Below are 17,861 nucleotides of genomic sequence, written 5' to 3'. Positions count from 1 at the left end.
AGAAGCAGGTATTGCACCTGTGAGGCTTGCCTGGGAGATGTCCTCACCTACCCTAGATGGCAGGGCTCAGTTTGCTCACATCATGTAACGGATTTAATGGAGAAATTACTGGTTCCTCCTCCACTCTTGTCATCTGTTCCCTCTGCTCATGTGTGCTTTTGTGTCATTCTAGGTGCTATCCCTGTTTTTGTGAACATGCATAGATCCAGTGTCTATACTTACTGCCTGTGCGTAGGCGCCATATGCTCCAAACTGGATGGCCATGGGGTTGAACATGCCCATTTGTCCTGCCATTTGCTGCATGCGCCTCATTGTACGCTCCTTGTCCGTATCTGCAAACTTCACCACCAGGCTTGAAGAAGCTCCCTGCAGGTCAGGAAACAAAGGAGACACATGAAGGAATTAGCCAGATAACACACTGGCTTATGTTATCCATACATCTAACACAGATTTGGTTGCATGGGATCCAGCTGACACTGATTTTTCCCATACAACCTCTCAGGCCTTTTGAATTGGACTCTTGCAAGAAGCTGAAAGCATCAGAAAGGAAGGAAAGGACCCTGGAGAGTGAATGACTGAGGCCAGCAGCCCAATGCCTAGTTTCCTCCAGAATTCAAACTTCCAGGCTGCCATTCATGTTCACTTTGCAAAAGTTGTTGACTTATTCTTTCAACATATAGAAAACCTTCTGGCCCAGAAGGTTGTCCTCATCAGAGGACAAATATCTGGACTCAGTGCAGCAAAATGTAGGAGCTTTTGCTGGATGAATGTTTTAGAATTTTTGAACTGATTTATTTTGATGGAATATGTTAGCCCTGTGCATGCCAGAGCCCCTGAGCTGGATCACCCTTTCACACTGCCTTGTCTTGTAATCCCCATGTTCAGTGAGAAATCTGTGCCCACCCTTGGAGACAGGATTCAGTATGCTGAGCAGAGCGTATGTCTCATCACTAAGCATCTCTTCAGCAGTGTTAAACTAGGGGAGCAAAAGCAGTACCTGATGAACCTGAGTTTCCTCCCCATGAAGAGGAGGAAGTAGAAGCTACCACAAAAGAGCCCACATTTAATGTTACGCTTTTCCAGGAAAGCTTTACAATGTTTAGGTTATGTCTGCAGTCAACCCTGTACAGAACTACAGATGATTGTCAGAACTGGCTACAGAAGGCTGTGAAAAATGTAAAGCTTTTGAGAATAAAAGAAATCCCTCTCCTCCTCAAAATGAGAGGAAAGGTCAGTGACTGCAATTCTTAAATTTCTGATAGGAGGCAGAGTTGGGAAGAAACAGAGCTGCTTAGGAAGGAAGGCGCTGATATCTTTCTGGCTTGCTCCCAAGGATATCCTAACTTTGTGGGTTAGTTGATTCCCCATAGTGCAGTCTCCCTGGGGTCAAAGGGGTGCAGGGGAGGGGGGGATCAACAGCAGCCCTGGCAGCAGGCAGACAGTTGCCTTGGGAGCTGGGCTGCCACCGAGCCTGGGGAGATGGGCAGGTGAGCTGTCAGGAGACTGACAAAGAGCAGCTGAAATCATCACTATCCCATGGTACTCTTCCCTTTTGACACACTGGTATTCACTGATGGCAACACAGTCAGTGGGGAAATCGCCAGCTCAGCCTCTGACCGCAGCAGTTGAGGAACACCAGTCCCATGCCAGAGGAGCTGGGCTGTTGTGGACCCTTGTTTTTCTGGAAGAGGTGGGATTGCATGGGGTTGCACAGAGGAATTGTTATTAACTGGCTTACACACACATCTATGCACCTGTAACCAGGAAAAAAAAAAAAAAAAAAAAGCATTGGTGAAAGCAGAGTTGCTCTGCTAAAAATTGGGAATAGTGTACTAAACCAGTGTACTAAACCACAACTATGGACATCCATATGTATAAGTCCAAGCTGTGGAAATTCAATAGCCTCTCCATATCCTCAGTTATGAATAAAAATTTGAAGAATTAACATGCTAAGAAAAAAAAACCCAAACAATGTAATGCCACACAATGAGCTATGTTTCCATGGATTAGAAGCCTGTTCTGGGAGGAAGTGATTTTCATTGGCAAAGAATCTTTCATTTTGACCTGTTGGTCTCTTTCTAATAAATCTATAGGCCACTCAAACAATGCGGTGAAGAGGAAGGGAAAGAAGTGCTTCAGGAAAACAAGGGGAAGGAGAGATGAATGCTCTGTTGAAGGGTGGAGAGCAGTTGTCAGAAGTTATTATAAGAGCAAACCAGAAAGTGAGGGGGTGTGGAAGAAATAAAAATCTCGCCAAAATTCTTTTACATTTCTGCTCAAGGCTGGGTGACTTTTAATTTTTTTTAAATCACAAGTTGTAGTTATTGATCCTTCCCCAAATCACACTCTTAATTGCAGCTCATCGACAAATGAATATTTTAATGCATACATTTCCTGCTAATTATCACCTGGACCAGTCCTTAATTAGATTTCAACACTCATTTAATTAACCCTGATCCAAGAGATTGTTTGGTAACCTCAGTCTAATGATTTAAACCTATTTGCAGGTTTATTGGAGGGAGGCTGGTCCACAGCAGACTGGGATGTTCAGAGCTGCTGTTGTGATTTACGTGGTGGGCACAATGCAGCATTCAGGATTTGAAACAGAATAAGATGAATGAGTACTCATCTTTGCAAATGGGTTTTGAAGGTGTGAGCAGCTTAGTTAGCAGTGCAGGGAAGTGTAATAAGTTGATGTCTTCTTCCTTTCTCTTTTCTTTCTATCTCTATTTGCCCTGGAAGTCTTAGGGCCAAAGAACTGCCCCAGGAAAATTCTGATGCCTCAAGCTGTTGAAACCAAGCTATTACTGTAGATGGCATCAGGAAAACATGGGTAACCTCCACATGAAGTTCTTGCCCCTGGAGTGTTCTTCCCTCCTGATGTGAGTTGTAGTGACTGCACAGCAGCCATTTGACCCAATGGGATCTAAGAATGCCTCTTATGAGATGTTTTTCTGGGTTGCCTGTCACAGCAGGACTTCGGGCCTTTTTGAACATCACTATAATATACACAGGGCAGAAAGGCCATTGGCAAATCGAAGCAAGTTAGAGCACACACTACAAAGAAAGAGGAGAAAAAGGAGGGTTATTAAGAGAGCTCTGCAATGAGATGTGCATGTAAGCAGTTAAAGATATGTAGCCAGTGGTGATGCTGCATTGCTCTTGAATATGAAGATTGACCTTGGGATTGATGCTTTCTGTATGTGGTTCCTCATGTGCAGCCCTTTCATGTGGTCCAAAGGAAATCAGGCAGTAAACTCTATCAGATCACAGAGTGCAGGATTTTTAGCAGAGGAGCCAAACAGTGCTGTTCATCTCCAGCTGCACTTTCTACTCCAGTGACTCCTACTAATCCACTGGATAACATCAGAAATGCCCCAGAGTGGGTCAGATTTTCCATGGGGTAAAAATTGCAGAGCCCTTCATCTGGACTATTTATTGCTTCCACAAGCAGTTAAACCATGGTGTAAATCAGCCGTTGTCTGCTGACAAAGGCAATAGGTCCTGTCTGCTCGGTCATTTATTAGTAATACATAATCTCCCTCTTGCTCACTGGGGTTGTTGGACTGGACCTTATGTTTCACCAACCCCCAAGATAGTTACAGTGGGTAAGTCAATAATGTTTGAAATGTTCTTTGAGTTCTGTGTGTTAATTCTGCATTTTATCCAGGGAAGGACCTGTTTATTTCTCTACTCTGCAGATCCACGGTCAAAAGAGACTATCATGAAAGTGAGCATTCCTGCTGGTGCCTCTGCAATAGGCTACTTGGAATTGGCATTTATCTCCTTTCCCATCAAATCAACCTCCTTTTTCAAGTGCTTTGATATCTACTGATGAAAAGAATAACATAATGGCTAAGTATTATTATGCTTTCCTTATTTTCTCTTGGTCCAGCAAGTCTACTTAATATGACTGTCTTGCTTCCCGCCCCCTTCCTGTGTGCAGTAATGAATTGTTCACCTTAGTCAGCAGAGTCAGATGCTCTCTAGGCTGGCGGGGCGAGGGGAAAGATGGAGGAAAAATCACTCTGCACCACACTCACTTTATAATCCCTAATCAGAGTCCTCTGTGGGAAAAACTAATTTCCCAGCTTGTCTTGACGTGTGAAATAAAGTCATTCTTGAAAATGGGAGCTTGACAGGTTGCTTGTGAAATTTCGTATTCAACTAAAAATAAAATATCCATCCATTGATATTTCATTTAAAGGCAAAGGAAAACAAATCTTTCGCCTGGTTGTTGGGAGGGTTTGTCATTAGTTATTGCCTTCCAAATGGAGTGTATACACAAACTAAGCAAAAGCTTTTCAGGAGACCAAATAATATTGTACACCATCAGGGAAAGTTGCTTCTCATGAACAATATTCATAGGAAAAGTTTTGTGAAGAGGTGTCCTTGCAGAATACATGCCTCAATTTTCTTTTCCTGTCAGCCCTGTAAGTCTCCTCTGACTCAGTGGATTACAGATCTCTAGAGATGGTTAGACATCTTTTTCTTGCAAAACTGATTATATTGGGCCTAATTTGCCAAAGCCATTAAATCATGTTTCACTTTAAGTTTAGTGAATGTCCTATTGGAGGTAAGCATACACTTAAGTACTTTACTGGAAGGGTGTCTCTCTCATAAAGTGGACTTTTATACCTTGCTTAGCTCAAATGGAGCTAGCTAAAAGTTCTGGGCCAAAAATATTTTTTAAATGCTTGTTACATTAAAGTTCCAGTGACTAAAGCTCTTGAGTATAAGAGATCTGAATGCGCAGATCATGTTAAGTACCTTCCAAAATGTCAGCTGTGCACATCAGCTAAGATGCTTAAATGAATAGGTGCTCGTGGATATTTCTCATTTGGGCAGACAGACTACCTTCCCAAGTATCACCATGTGAATGGGGTTGCTTGTGTTGGAAATTTTGCCTTAGCACTCCATTTGCAACTGCAAAGCAGAGCTGGGAGGATGCTGAGCTGACCTTCCGCAAGCCATTCAGGGTAACATTTCCCCACAAGGGTCCTTGACATTAGGGCCCCAAAACCAGAGGGGGATTTCTTTGCTTCGGGCTCTGTCAGATCGGGCCATTTGATACAATGCCTCCTAACCCTGAAAACAAATCCAGACTTTTACTGAAAATGCAGGTATAGCTCTACTGAGAATAGGACTGCTGAATTATCCAGTGGGGGCTTGACCTTAACCTGGGATTTTAGACTAGCAAAAAAGAAACTACTGTCCAATTAAAACTGTAGAGCAGAGGGAATTTTAGCTAGGTAGAAATGTAATTACCCATGCTGGAAGATGGCCAGAAGACCAAGACTAACATCCCTCCCCTCTTGTGAGATATGTTTTGTTTTTCTGTATTTAGGGCTTTAATTTCGTGTCTCATCCAAAAGATGAGTAGGATGGCAATCACTAGGAGTGATTTCCACTGTTCAGTTCCTGAGAGCTGGTTTAGACACACCTGAGATGAGAGTGATAGAGATGGAGTGGAGAAAGGAGGCATTTGTGCAGGGCTGCAGTGACAGACACTTTGGTAGCGCTGCTCCCTTGGTAGAGGGGATTCTTCATGCAATATCGAAGCAGAGAATGTTGCTGCAGGTTCTTCCCTTCACAGGTCTCCAGAGCTGTAATTTATTTGGAGTGGAACCTTGATTTAGGTGTTACTTGCCCATACACTACTTCACAGGTGTCTCTGAGCTAAAGTTATCGCTTTCCACAGGGCAACAGAATCAGTGACTCCTGGTGGCCCTATACCAAATTCTAATTAGAAAGCATTTGAAATATAACCCAGGTATTAGTATGCTCCTCAAATCAAATCCAGATATCCAAACAGCCTAAACTTCAAAGCAGATTTCTTCAAGCAACTCTGCAGTTTTCAGTTCAGTCTATGGATGATAAAAGTCCTCACAGAATCATTCACTTTTCTTAATGGGTCATGAAGTGGAAAATATTGTTATACCAGCATACTGGATATTCTTACTTGCTATTTAAGAATATGAAGGCCATAAATAATTATTTTTTGTTTAATTGAAGGAAAACTTAAAATACAGAACTTACTTAAAAGAAAATATTTTAGGTTTTCCTTTCCCAATAAGAGTAACATTCTTTGGAAGATAACATAGGTTTAGTTCTATATTTACTAAATATATACTTTTCCAGAAAATATTCTTACAACAACAAATGATGACTTGATGTAATTTCGTTATAAATTATGATTACTGTCAAGAAAATGTTTAGTAGGGGCAGCATAAAGCCCCATGAAAACTAGTACTTGCATGATCTCTCCCAGCTAGATAGGCAAGGATGAAAATAAGTGGAAGAATTCCAGAGCCATAAAATGAATTGTCACAGCAATGCAGCATCACAGCCAGGTATGTAGCCCCTGATGCTCTGGGACTCTGCTCACTGGAGCTCCTCTCTTCCTTGGCAGATCAGGACAAGGACACGAACAGCCTAAGATGACTTGGTAAGAAACAGATGTTGAGGAAAGGTTGGCAAGCTGGGCAGATACATTTCAGCTGTGCATGTGACATAAAAGAACATTTCGGCTGCACTGAGCCGCAAACATGCTGCACATGACTGGGCATCCCAGATCACTGTCATGCTATATGCCTCTAGGTTGTCATAGTGTAAAGCATGTTGCTTCACTGGGATAGTAAGAAGTATTTGTATTTTTACAGCATTTTTAAACTGAAGGTCTCCAGGCACTGTGCCACCACAGGGTCATCAATTGATGAATGATTCTGCTTTCAGAGGTATCACCCATGCTTTAGTATGGTGAAACAGGTGGTCAACTGAAGATATGAGATGGTGCAAACTCAGTGAAGCTCTGCTGGTTTTGGTGGAATAAAAAGTAGGTTTATGCTGAAGTATCTGCCCTTACTGCATTCCACTCCACCAAGACCAAAATGAACCTCCTTGCTGCTGGGTGAGACTTAACAACCACTCTTCCCTTGAGTACCACACAGACATTTGGAATGGGAAGTCAAGCATATTCTCCACGTGATTTCACTTGTCAGGGGACATCTGAGGCAAAGACTTGGAGCACGTCTGGTGCATGCTTCACATTTGTGAATTTGTGCAGACTTCAACTGAGGGTCTTATCTAAAAGTTATTGTTTTGATCTAAACATAGCTTTGTCCTTTAAAAATTAATTTTGATCTTTGCAAAACCCAAATGGGTAATAGGTACTGAATCACTTAATGCTGGCTATGTTTTGGATAGGAATAGCAATCTACCAATTACTAAGGTCTTTCTGTTTTCCTTACAAGAATGGGCATTATCAGTCCAGACTATGCACCTGAACAGGGCTGGGAAGGGGTGGATTAAATGGAAACAAACAGAAACGTCCAGAGCAATTTAATGTTGCTCCAGAGCTCACTTAAAAAGAAAGATCTCACTGATGTAAATGAGTTTCAGAGCAAAATAAAAAGAAAGGGAAGAGGTGGGAAGAAAGAACACACAGCCCATACACCACAGCCCCCCGCAAAGCAAGCAGAGAGGTAAAGACCTAACACTGATATCTTCATTCCCCAATGCAGTGGGAAGAGCATATTCTTGTTAGAGGAAGGCAGTGATGCCTGGTGGAGATCACTCCAGTAGGCTGGGAACACCCCTGCTGGGCAGGATATGTTTTGTGCCTCCCAGGCTGGAGGCTTAATAATGTCTCTGATATGCCAGAAAGGTCAGCGGTTGTGAATTATTTTAGCCACCGCAAGTCCTAATCTCATCCAGACAAGTGTTGCATGCAGCAAGCCTCGCAGGGGCTGCTGCCAGCGCCAGGACTTGGGCAACGCTCAACAGTGGCACAGTCCCCCTCCTGCTTTCCCCTGGCCACCTCCATGGCTGTTGGTTTGGTTCCAACTCCCCCTGGACCTGTACAGAGACATTGTGGTGCCAGTTAAATCCTTTTGTCTAGAGTGAGGCCGTGCAGCTCATGAGCAGTTATCCCTCTTATCCCATTTGGAGGCAATGAATGCTGCAGTTTGGAGGGACCGAGGAAGCCCGGGGAAGATGGAAAGTGAAGCCTGTTGTGTCCCATGGGTCTCTTCACTGTCCTGTCAGGTGCCTGCATGGCTATGGAGATATGACTAGAGGAGTAAAGCCTGGGTTTGGCACCAGTATGATTCATACCTTCTGTGAGGCAGCTGGGCTGCCTGCATTTCTATTCTGGGACCCAGAAACATGTGATTTATTAGTTCATTTATGGAACAAGGGGGTAGGCAACGAACACGATCCTATGATTTTATTTTTTATGGAAAGAATTAAAGGAAATTAAGGTAACACTGGGAAACTGCTGGCCTGAAGGTTGTAGAATCTTGGTGGTAGCAGTGGGGTGGGATGGTTTATGAACCTTGGTCTCCCTCCAGCCAGAATCTGCTGCCCAAAGGAAAGTGAGGCTGAACTATCAAAAGCCATTGGATTTTGATGGAAAAAATTGCCACAAATTAACATCTAGGTATTACACATCCGTTGCTTCTTTCATCCCAAAGGACAGCACCTGACTTTATAAATGATGTTTAGGTAGCATATTCAGAAAAATCATTTATTACTGGAAGGAGGGCCAGGCCTGCTCCTGGTGAGTTATGAATGGTTTCCTGGCATATTTTTATTTTTTAATAGAAGGAATGGTTGTGCTGTGCCTTGCCCTGACTTAAATAAGCCAGTCTGTGTGTTATACAAAGACATTGCATGTAGTCCAAGCATTTTAGAGAGCAGAACATCAATACTGAAGAGAAAAAAAATGGGTCTGAGTTGGCATCTCCATTGTCTTCCATCAGCTTCTCCAACATCAACAGTGTAAAATGAGGCCTCAGCCTTCTGCATTAATTTGAGCAGATGGACTTGTGTTGATGATACCCTACTCCACCCTAGACTTTGTGACCTTGGGCAAGTAACTTTTGGGCAAACTCAGCTGTGAGGCATGAAGGGCACTTAAATACAGGACTCTCACTGACTTTCACCTGGAATTACCTTTGAAAATCTGCCCCATCAATGTTTCTGTGTTCACGTAAAATTAAAAGTCTAATGACTTTCCCATTTCATATTTACCCTGACAGCCTAAGGGGGTCAGCAACTCTATCTCTCTACTGACTGTCACAAGGTGGCTTTTATTAACTCAGGGCTTGAGCCCGTGCTGGAATCTAAATGAAAGTAAATTTTGTTGGTTAATTGATACTCTGAATCATGGTCTGTTTAAGTGTTTTCTGTTTGTGTTATGGGTTTGTCTAAGGTTCTGTTTGTCTTACCTGGATATTTTGAAGACACCCTTGGGAAATGAGGTGGTGGACTGATGTCTTCAAGTTTGCCATTCTTAATTCTATGTTTTCCAGATTTAAGTAAATATTAAGATTTAGATGCTCAGGTATCCACTGATTATTATCTCTCTACTGGGACCAGGAACAAGAATTGTTGTGACTTTGGCTATGAACTGGCTAGATATACTGATTAATTGTGTATAAGACCAGTTCATTCCCAGACATTGTATTGTTGCTTCTTTTGCTTATCTCTTGTGTCTTGTTCCTTAGAGAGACGTTTGATGACCTAATTGTAGTCATTTTGGGTTGTCTATTCTAAACCATTAATTACTTCAGACAGATGTCTCTCTGGGGAGTTAGTCTCTCTCCATCAACTGTAAGAGAATTCTAGATGATAAGATTACAGATGACCCCAAAGTTTTATACTTTGACCAACACTTTGATGTAATTCAGCCAGGTCAACCCTGGCCTTTAGTTGGTAAGATGCTGAGTGTGGGAACTTTCATGTAAGAGGTTTGTGTGGTGCTTAGCACATAGCAATTCCACATAAGACCAATAATAACCCTATTTCTAACAGTAGTAGTCTGAGAGGAAATCTTCTAGAGTTTCTAAGAGAGTGAAGAGCAGGTTCCTTGATGATGAAGTAAGATCTGCAAACATGAAGCTGTGTCTCCACATATCCGGCTCACAAATTTGCTTGACTTATTGAAGATGTGTCTTGCTGGAAGTGGAATATGATACAAGTTTTGAACTGCAGTCAAACTCCCCCAGCTTTGTGGAAATGACAAACCCTCCTTCTGAACACTAAAGGCTGCCATGAGCCTTGAAAGGAGAAGGGGAATGTGCAGCTGGATGTGTATTTGCAAAGAAGGGAGGAGAGATGAGGAAAGTTTCTTCTATGAAGGAAATTATCCAATCTGAAGCAAGTCTCTCATGGGAAGAGCTGTGACAGAGGCTGCTCTGTTCCTGTTAATTTTCACAGTGCAGCTGTCAGCGGGTCTGTAAATAGTACTCTGCGAAGCCAACACTTCCTATCCACACATCAACCATTCAATTAACAGAAGAACAGAAGAAGGAAATAAAGTGCACCACAGCCTTCTATCACGGCTTTGATGTTTCCCAGCAATTTATGAAAGTGTACACAAATCTAATTACAAGCCCCACTGCTTCCCATTTACATGGAGCTCCTCAAGTTCAGAGCTGTTTATATCAAAATAATTGTTAAAAATACCTCAGCTGATCTATGGCATTGTGGCCCCCCACTCACCGGAGCTGCCATGCTGCTCCTCCCAGGGAGTTTCTGCAGACTCAGCGCTTTGGTGCCAGCGTGCATGCATAATAACAGCCGCTTCCCCGCCGTTCTGCAAGCGAAGTGCCTGGGCTACAACTTCATCATGCCCATGAAGGCCTCTTTTCCTCTTTCCTGCGCCTGCTCAGATCTCCTTCTGCAGACTCTGACTGCTTTTCCTTCCACGCCTAATTCACCTAAATATTCCTCTGCTGTGTTGACAGGGGGTTAGAACAGCTGCTTGGCCAGTTTCCATAACAGGACTGGGTCTGAAGGCAACTTCATAGTGCTTTGCAAAGTCATAACTGCACAGTAGGAATGCACAGCAATAATAAAACAGTCATAAACATGAGCTGGGGTTGCTTTCTTTGATGGGGTGCCTAAACATCCAAAACCAGGAAGATGGAAACTGGTTTCCCATTTGCCATGAGTTTGAAAGAGGGCCACTGCACATGACATATTGAAATGATATTGGTTTTTCAGGGCAATTTTTAATAATCTCATATTTAAGTCACTCTCATGTGGTAAACTTAATAGGTGAAAATTTCCTCTAGCTTAATTAATGGCAATCTTTTACAGTTCGAGGGGGTAGATAGCGCATTGTATAAAGCGAGAAGATAATCCCTTCATCTGACGATTAACTGTGTGTGGTTGGGAAGCTTGGTGCCACGGGTGAACTTCCAAAGGACATGGCAGGTAGAGGCTGCAAGCCCACCTTGTTCAAGATGTTATGTTATTCATATTTTCTTGATATATTAAAAAAATACTAAATACAACAATTAGAGATCTAATCAGTCTGTCGCCTAACAACACTGAACAATAACTGCATAATTTGGTAGAGGTTGTTCCTTAACAGAGATTTGAACTTGGTTTTGTCATTTGTATTGATAAGAGCTGCACAGAAAGTGTTGAAATGAAAGACCTTAAGTTAACAAAGTTTTGGGTGGCATTACTTTTTTTGTGGTTTTGTTTGGTTGGTTGGTTTGCTTTTTATTTTTTTTTATTTAAGTTCAACTAAGTTGAATCTTTCTCTGGAAGGCAGACATCTGTTCAGGGCTTGTATCCAAGTCACACATTTTCCTTTCTTTTCACAAAATCAAGAATTCAATCTGGAAAAAAGTACTTTTCCAGGAAGATGTTCAGCCAGTATAGATAGACTTGGGATGCTATTACCTGGGTGTAGAAGAAATGCTGTGGTTTAACCAAGCTGATGAACACTTCTACAGTAAAACAAAAGAGGTGTTTGCCTGTGTGATGGAGGAAGCCACGTTACATGGTTCTAGAGGTCTTAACAGCCTTAAATTTAATCAATTAAAGAAAGATATAGGATGAACATAGTGCTGACAATCAGTGTGTTAGGCAAGTTCAGAGAACACCTAATGGATCAGGAGTCAGAGGACTCAGATGTGGGACGCCTGCTTTCTGACTCCCAAACTGCTTTAGTTGGGTAGCAAACACCCAGAATGGGATTCAGCTTACCTTGCATTGGACATGAAGTTAGGTGTCCGCTCTAAGGTGATTACTCCTTGCATATTCAGTAAGGAGGCAGATGCCTCCATGGCTCAGTCAAGCAATCTTAAAGTACGTGTCCGAAGTATGTGGGAGGAATCACCATCGGAAGAGAGGCCAAATGAGTAGCTTTAATATCTGACTTGTAGGTGGTTAATGTCAACTGATATAGAGTCACCCTAGATCTTTAGCTACAGCAAGATTACTGTGGCAGCGACAAGTGCAGCAGAAGGATTTCAGGGTGGCAAGGGTGTATCACTGGTGAGCAAAGGCAGTTGTAGATTCTGAGACATCCACATGAAGCAAGTGTTTTTAGTTGTGTTTTTTTTCAAGCAGTATGGGTCCTTTTTCATTCTAAGTTGCACTTCAGATGGAGAGCCACTCTTTTGGCAGACCATAGGAATCCGATGCTTAAAATGACCCAAAATGCACATTTGTAATTGGGTTTTTGTTTGACAGGTTTCTAAATCTATTTCTGTAAAATAAAATTCCTCTGGAGGTATCTATTTCTCTCTATTAATTATAATAGGAACTTAGATGACAAACACTTAGATGACAACCTCAAACATAGTTTCTTAGCTTCTTGATATCTCAGACTAGGTGAGATGAGTCCCACCTCAGGTATTCAGTCTAATGATGTTATGGAGATCTCCATTATAATTAATAAAAGGGAAGGCATGCCCAGAAGGAGATTTAGCCCATCCTAGCACAGACAGATAAAAGAAAGAATGCACAAATCTCTAGAAATGTTTCTCTCTCTCCTTTCTGTAGATATTGTAGAAGATGTTTAGAGTAGATTACAAACTTTTAGTCTGTCAAAACGAAACTAAATGAATCATACTCTTCACTTCTCACCTCTATGCAGAGTACGTAGATAGCAGCACTATTTTACCCCTTCCAGGAATTAATTAATTACAAAAGGAGTTCTGAGGTGCCATAGTAGGTGGGATGGTGAAAAATGTGCAACAGTAGTATAGTTTTTAACCCTGTGTACTTTCTGGGTAGGAGAAAGGCTGCTACAATTTAGGTATGCATGACGAAGCGTGGAGGAGAGTCTATTCTGCATGGGCGGATGGACAAGGCTGTATCTTAGATGTGTTAGATGTGCAGAACGACTCTTCAGCATTTGGCTGTCACCTGAATATAAAGACATGGAGAGAAGGAGAAAGCCAAGCTGAAGATGATGCCTAGGTAGGAGCGTGACTGACAAGTAGGATGATAACATTGTCCACAGTGACTGAGAATGGAGGTAGAGGAGAGAGGAGACAGGTTTTGGGAGGAGAAGTTCAAGAGCTCTGTTTCAAACTTATTGAGCTTGATCTGACAGCTAGACATCCACTAGGAGATGCTGGAAAGACAGGCTAAGGTTTTAGTTTGGACAGGAGTCAGTCCTGTAGTAGAGAAGTTAGATCTGCAAGCTGTCACTATAGAAATAGTAGCTGAATTTTTGTTGGTAGATAAGGCTGCTAGGGACAAAGCTTGTATGAGGAGAGGAAGAGAATAAAGTGAAGAGACCTGTTTATGACCCTATATGGATGGGGAAGAGAGACAGGAGGGGACAGGGTAACCAAAGCTGAAAGAACAGGGCATATAATTGTTATAAATACTTTATAAATACATGCAAAAGTACATTAAAATCTGGATCTCTCATAAAGGAGGACATGGAGGTCAAGTAAAACACTATTGTAAACCTGGTGAATTGATAGGCAATATGATTTAAAAAGACCCCAAAAAGCTCTCTTGGCAGGTAGATACAGAAGGAACTTCGGGTCTGCTCAAAAATAAGGTATTTTGGGGAAGTTATTTCTAAAAGCGATTGATTGTGTGAATATCAAAAGGCTGTAGACCTGTTTGGTGGATGCTTAGGAGAAAAAAGTGACTTGCATAGAGAAGTGGGCTTGTGACGGATGACGGTCAGGCAGCTGTCCAAGGAAAGGTTAATAAAGAAAAAAAAAAAAAGAAAAAAACTTTCATAAAAGAAAGTTGCCTTTTGAAACTATTAGGCAACATATGTTGTGTGAACAGGAAGTCACAGTAGAGCAATAATCCTGACAGCTGTGGAGAAACAGGAGTCTGCCGCAGGAACGAATGGCTCGAGACCTGACAAGAATGATGATGGATGCCCCGTTGGTAGTACACGAGGACAAGGCAAGAGACATTTAAATTGGCTGAACCACAGGAACAACTTTGAGTTGGCATCGCAGCTGGACAAATGAGGCCAGTCCTAATGGTGAGAGAAATGGGAGGGGGGACTGAAGGAAGATGGCAGCAATGCAGCCCTCCTTTCCAAGGACGAGGACTACATCGCCATCTCACCACGAGGTGGCTGCATTTCTCTGTGAACTTCCAAGCCCTGAAAGAAGCTGCACACCCTGAAGCACCATGAAAATGAGCCTGGGAACAGAGATTGCTTGTAGGATTTGGCCCATCTTATGCAAGTACTTTAAGCATTTTGAGGCCCTGTGGGAAAAACAATGTGTGCTCAATGTCTTTATCAAGTGGCAGTCACTCGACAGGTCCAAACTTGTCTGCTGAGCCATGGTAACTGCCCATGTGCCTGCTTATAGCTCGTGGGACATACAAGGCAATGCTACATAACTTAGCTTATGAGGAAGAGGATGAAATTAATAATCTTCTACTTGCTTTTCCTGTGAAATGAGAGTAGGTACGTGGAATACTGCTGAGGCTCAGCCAATTCATAGAAACTTGTAAAGCCATAGGAACTCGATTATATATCTGGGTTGTGCATCTAAGAGTTAAACTGTGATGCTTTTTCAGATGCCCAGATGTGGTTATTCAGGAACATTTCTAGAACAGGTATTTGAGTCAAATAAGTCAACAGGAAAAAAGTCCCATAAAAACTGATTGATGAAATGGCCAAATTCTTGACTGTTTTGCACATCCTAAGTTCGGCTGATGTCAGCAGGATGGAACAGAATTTTGCTCCCAAGTGGTCAAGAGATGAGTATTTTTTCTTATCTAAAGTGTGCTGAAAATAGGAAAGATAAGGGCTGGGGAAGGATAAGGATATTTTGGATATAGTAGATCTGGATAAAATCTTCAACTCTCCTTGGGTTTTTCCTGTTTTCTCCCCTCTTTCTCTCACTTTTGTCATCTGAGTTTGCAAGATTTTTGGGACAGGAACTGACTTTTTCTTACACTTTTTTGTGGTACCACACCCTATAGAACTACAATTCCTGATGTCAGTTTATACACATTATCAGTTTGGGTCAAAGTTTGAAAGAAAGTCATTAAAAGTTCCTCTTTGACCTGTCTCGGGAAAGATTTCTGTAATATTTCACTATGAGATGCCAGCATCAAGCCCCCACATCTGGTTTTCTTAGAAGGAATGTTTTAGGAAGAAACTTCTAAAAGTATTGTAATACTTAAAAAAAATGAGACCCTCATCTATAACATTTTTTCAATAGCATCACTGGTAAACTTGTACTATTTTTAATCTGATTTGTGTAAGACAGGGTTCCAAAAAAATGAGATCTTGATGATTTGCTACTTTTAGAAACCTTTTCCCCTGTAAAGAATTTTCCATTTTTGTCCTTACAAAGTCTTAGAGAAAATCTGCCAAGCCCACTTTGAACTTATTTAGATAAATTAATGAATTTACAGTCTCTTACTGAAAGGGATATTTTACACTCTTAAATATCTTTTACTGAGCTTCCTGCATCCCTTCCAAATTGTCAGCATGCTTCTTAGCCTTTCATGATTTCCACTGTGAATAATTTGTAATAAAAATAATGTACTATTATAATAAACCAAAACATGTTGGACCAGATTGTCTTTCCTTGCTGACAGTGGAAGGCCTTACATTCCTCTGGGTCTGCGTGATGGTGTACAAATATAATTTTCCATAGCAAATACATTTCCATTTCTACTTTCCTGAAGTATTGGTCTTGAAACCCCGTATTGCTAGATATTTATCTAAGTGGAAAGATCCCTCAAATGTTTCCTGGAAGATTTAGTAGTTGATCTGACTGTCTTTCAGAAGTTGGATGTGGGAGACCACATCTATGCCTAGGTACGCACTTCTGTAGTAGCAGTGAGAGATGCCCATCACTGTGTGATTTGTCTCTGAATTCTAGTACCATTATGTGAACATGCTGCTCTCTGCTGAACGCTGGCAAAAAGTTCTTTATGCTTCATCTAGAGGCAGGGACTCTTTGGGGAGGGAAAACAAAGACACCCTTAGACACAAGGTTCTGTTTGATTCATCCCTCTGAAACTTGAAAAGTTACACTCACGGTGAGTTTGACCCAATATTTTTGGCATCTGTGAACCGTATGTCTTTTTTTCAAGTCATCAAAACTGCTGGTGACAGAACACAACACCCCTTGGGGTTCTGCGCCTATGTGAAATGACTATGTCATCCTGGCCTTTCCACCAATGAGTTAAGGACACCCAAGGAACTGCACGCCTGAGCTGTTATCCATCCTTCTCAGAACAGGAGTTGCAGAGCATAGATAATCATCCCTCCTCCTCAATCAGGCCACAGGACAGGAAAGGCTGTGCTGATCCTCACTTGCCCATGCTCTGTAGCTACTCACCGGCATTGTCTGGCTGCCATGCAAGGCATTGATGGCTGCTTGGGCCTCCGCATGTGAAGAGTATTTCACAAATGCACACCCTGGAAGAGGAAAAAGGGGAACATAAGAAAGGTTGCATTGGTACCATGAAAGTCAGTCTAGCTGAGTATCCTGTCCTCAGACTGGCCATTAAAGAAGGTAGAGGAGGATGTATAACAAGCAAACATGCTCCTGGTTATTCCTTCCCAAAGGCCAATCATCAGCAGTCTGAGGACCTTCTGAGGCAAAGCTATATCCAGAATCCTCACGCTGCTTGTAATGGGAACTGATGGACCCAAACTTAGGAAATCCATTTTGAATCCACTTATCATTTGACCTCCACAGCTTCCAATGGCAGGGTTGCACAATTTTACAATTTATTGAGTGAAAATGACTTTACTATTACTTGTATTGGACTTAATGCTGAATGCTCTCCCGTCTGGGCTTATGAAAAACAATAAGGAAGTGTGTAAAAAAGTTATCAGAAAGATACACATACTTGTTAAAAACAACCACAAGCCAGCTGTACAGAAGGCATTCAGGTTACTCCAAACCCATAAGGTACTTTATCATATCATTGCATGGTAGAGCTCCATGACAAACTGCTCAGAGCTTGCCTCGGCTTCAAGCAGCGTTGGTCTGATAAAACATAGGATATCTTCTCATGAAAAAGCTGGGATGAGAGAGATCTGCATGTGATGATTGCCATCTTGCCACCATCAAAATTTGAATCTTAGTCTTTCACTGTGAGCTACAGAGCCAGTGCTTGTATAGGTGTTTTCCTCTAGACATTAGAAAAACATAGGCAGTGTTTCTCTGGCCTGCGTTACCATGTGAGGAATCTCTCACTGAACTCTTACATAAGGTTTCAGGAATGAAAGGTGCATTTATGAATATGTGCTGGAGTGCAGAAATGATCAACACTTCAAAGGGTCACATGCACTACTGGAGTGGGGGAAAGTATTGCTAACACTCTTAACTACAAGCAAACTGACTCAGAGAGAGGAAGAGTAATTTCCATATGCTAAGGCGGTTTTTGGAACAGACTGGGAGAGATCTGAGAAGTTCTGGCTTCCATCCCCTTCTATTACTACCAAGACTTTTGAGCTTTTAATCAATTTGCACAGCCCTAGCTGTTTCCCTCAAGGAGTACAGATCACTCACTGCACAGGGGATGCCAGTCCTGACAATGGGACAGCTCTCTTTTATTCCCTTTGCAGAATCTTTAGATGGTACACCACACCCTTA

The 17,861-nt window shown here is 42.0% G+C and overlaps 1 protein-coding gene across 8 annotated transcripts in view; it reads right to left on the bottom strand.

Annotated features, from left to right (window-relative positions):
- Positions 1 to 17,861, bottom strand: part of CELF4 (CUGBP Elav-like family member 4) — a 720,771-nt gene that overhangs the window by 84,921 nt on the left and 617,989 nt on the right. For all 8 annotated transcript variants that reach the window (XM_064438557.1, XM_064438561.1, XM_064438558.1 and 5 more), the window contains exons 5-6: positions 16,596 to 16,675; positions 223 to 366 (exon numbers count right to left, since the gene is read on the bottom strand). In XM_064438557.1, coding sequence (XP_064294627.1) covers positions 223 to 366; positions 16,596 to 16,675 — 224 coding nt within the window. The remainder of the gene's footprint in view (positions 1 to 222; positions 367 to 16,595; positions 16,676 to 17,861) is intronic.

Source organism: Phalacrocorax carbo, chromosome Z, assembly GCF_963921805.1.
Source record: "Phalacrocorax carbo chromosome Z, bPhaCar2.1, whole genome shotgun sequence".
Classification (NCBI taxonomy): domain Eukaryota; kingdom Metazoa; phylum Chordata; class Aves; order Suliformes; family Phalacrocoracidae; genus Phalacrocorax; species Phalacrocorax carbo.
The sequence above is the reverse complement of the archived record's forward strand: the minus strand, read 5'-3'. Positions and strand labels throughout refer to the sequence as shown.